We start from the raw sequence: 2,500 nt of genomic DNA, 5'->3' as shown, positions 1-2,500 counted from the left end.
TAACACCTCCTTTCCCTTCATAATGTTGCTTACCAGTGTCTGACCTACTTGCAACATTCTTGAATTTTTCTCTGTATTTTATATATATATAAATATTTGATTTATACCTATATAAATCATGGTGAATTTACGTCCACTATTCTGTTTGTTCTATTACACATTTTTGGGAAGTTTTCCATATTATCCACCATGCACAAAAGTTAACTTTTACAATTTTGATGCTTCACTTTTTGATAACTATCTACCCTAAAAGCACAAAACAATTTTCTGGCATGTAAAAGCAAACTCTACAAACACTGACGACCAAATCTGCCCCAGATAAAAGCAGAAAATTGGAGGGTGGGAGGGATAAGGTCTACATGTGGTAAAATAAGATTGTACTCTTGGTGACATCCTCATAAGGGCAAAATTCAATCAGTTTTATTCACAGAAGGCGATGTAGCAACAGAAGAATTTGAGATTGAACTTCCATTCCCAGCATTATTCTTTCATCCCATTTCTTTGCCACCTAGCTTGGCTTCATGTATTACCTTCACAAGCCTATAAAGCATCAAACAGTTACCAGAAAGTAATTTTTACACTTCTTTCCATGCACTATACTTTTAAAACAAATCTAAAACAAGAGACAAAGCTAATGATCTCTCATATTGCCAATATATCCTTTATCTTAGTTGGATGAAAGTAATCACATTTGGATTCTTTTTTGATGGTGTATCAATGAGCAACAACCGTCTACTTCCAATGGATGTAGCAGATTCCTGTCAAAGAGATCCCAACCCAGGAAACGTCACTGAATAATAATGACTCCAACTTACAGTTATTGTGTAGGACTCTTCCGCCTCCTCCCTTGGCTCTATCTTGGGCTCAACGGTGCGAAGCTTCTTCTTGGTCAGGTGTGGGGACTGGGGAGGAGATATTACTCTTTGTCAGTTGTTAATGTTGCAAGGACACATATGGAATGTAGATCTGAGTTCTTTACCCATTCACGCCAGGGCGTATATTTGCTTAATTCTGCTCCCTCCGGCTAAATAACAAGCGCGTGCAGTGACTAAGTGTGAGATGCTGCACTGTGCTGCTATGAGTGCTTTTCACCTGCCTACTTCAAAGGGTTTTTTGTATTTGTTTACAATATTTTCACAATGTGTATATACAAATGGAACTCCTATGATTGTGTGCATGTGTAATGATTCCAAGCATACGTTTCGAGGGAGAGCTCTTGAATTTCTAGGACGTCACCCAAGGAGAGTGAAATATTATGTTGACTTGGTAACATGTTAACTGGCGTGAATGAGTTAAAAAAGAACTGACTTTTCATTTCTTCATCATTTTAAATACAAAATGCATTGGATTAAACAAAATAAACACAACAGCATAATTAACCTGCTGCAAATGAGTGTCAATACTATGTTGATGATGGAGTTTATCATTAATGGCTGGTTGATGGTTTGACTTTTAGACTAAATTTGATGGTACGGGAAAGTTGTGCTCCATGAATTACCAAGTTGGTAAAAAAGAGTGAGAAGATGGATGCATGGCAGGAGACTGAAATTAGTGAGGTAGTAATGCGTATAACATGTCTCCAATCTAATTAATTATCATTGATGTATATAATGACAATGTGAGTCTAAATTTCAGACAAATGAGAGAGGATGAAAGAGAATCAAACCTAAAGAGAAGTGAAAATTATGATTTGAAAAAAAAGTAGGACCACTCATTTAACCCACTCATGACGGGGGCATTCCAGCCTTGCATGTTATAATGCTGGGGCTCTCGAACGTATAGGCCTAAATCAGTTAAATAAACAACGCTATATGATGTCACCCTGCAAACGGGCCTTGAATGCGCGGTACCCGTGGTGTACCACCCGTCCAGAGAGGGTTAACACATTGACGATGGGGCTATTTGGGTTCTAAATGGTTGAAATGCCAGGATATTCAAACGCATAAGCCTAAAGCCTCATGCCAGCCTTGACTAAATACCTTGTCGCCGGGGTCTGACCCAAAAAACACTAAAATTGATAGCAAGTCAACCGGCACGAATTGGTTAAGATCAAAAGAATTTGTGGAAAAAAAAAAAATAATAATAAAATAAAAATTAATAAAAAATAAATTATTGTTCACCAGAGGACCATTCACTTAAGATTAATGGAATTTGTGGAGAGAGAGAAAAAAAAAAAAAAAAAAAAAAAAAATATATATATATATTGAAACAAAAGATAACTATTCATTTAAGATTAATGGCATTTAGGAGGGGGGGGGGGTAATGCTCACCAGAGGCATAGAAGAACACTTGCGTTTGCCCTTATTCTGGGCAGCATTTTCATCAGTGCGAATGTCTCTTGTAGGGCAGGCACACACTCGCACGTCTACCACCTTGCGGCCCACTACATGCCCATTTCTGAGAAGGCAAAGGGAATGCTTATTTAAATGCTTTCGGAAGGGTAGAAGATAAGAGAATGCTTGTAAAATGAGAAAGAAAAGCATGGGAAGAGAGCAAAAGC

At 37.7% G+C, this 2,500-nt stretch overlaps 1 protein-coding gene across 2 annotated transcripts in view; it reads right to left on the bottom strand.

Annotated features, from left to right (window-relative positions):
* Positions 1-2,500, bottom strand: part of LOC122252374 (uncharacterized) — a 44,144-nt gene that overhangs the window by 14,944 nt on the left and 26,700 nt on the right. For both annotated transcript variants that reach the window (XM_043014821.2, XM_043014820.2), the window contains 2 exons: positions 2,271-2,397; positions 816-902 (listed from right to left, as the gene is read on the bottom strand). In XM_043014821.2, the coding sequence (XP_042870755.2) occupies positions 816-902; positions 2,271-2,397 (214 nt within the window). The remainder of the gene's footprint in view (positions 1-815; positions 903-2,270; positions 2,398-2,500) is intronic.

This window comes from Penaeus japonicus, unplaced genomic scaffold (genome assembly GCF_977035675.1).
Source record: "Penaeus japonicus unplaced genomic scaffold, GWHDUDI00000001_assembly GWHDUDI00000042, whole genome shotgun sequence".
NCBI classification, from domain to species: Eukaryota; Metazoa; Arthropoda; class Malacostraca; order Decapoda; family Penaeidae; genus Penaeus; species Penaeus japonicus.
The sequence above is the reverse complement of the archived record's forward strand: the minus strand, read 5'-3'. Positions and strand labels throughout refer to the sequence as shown.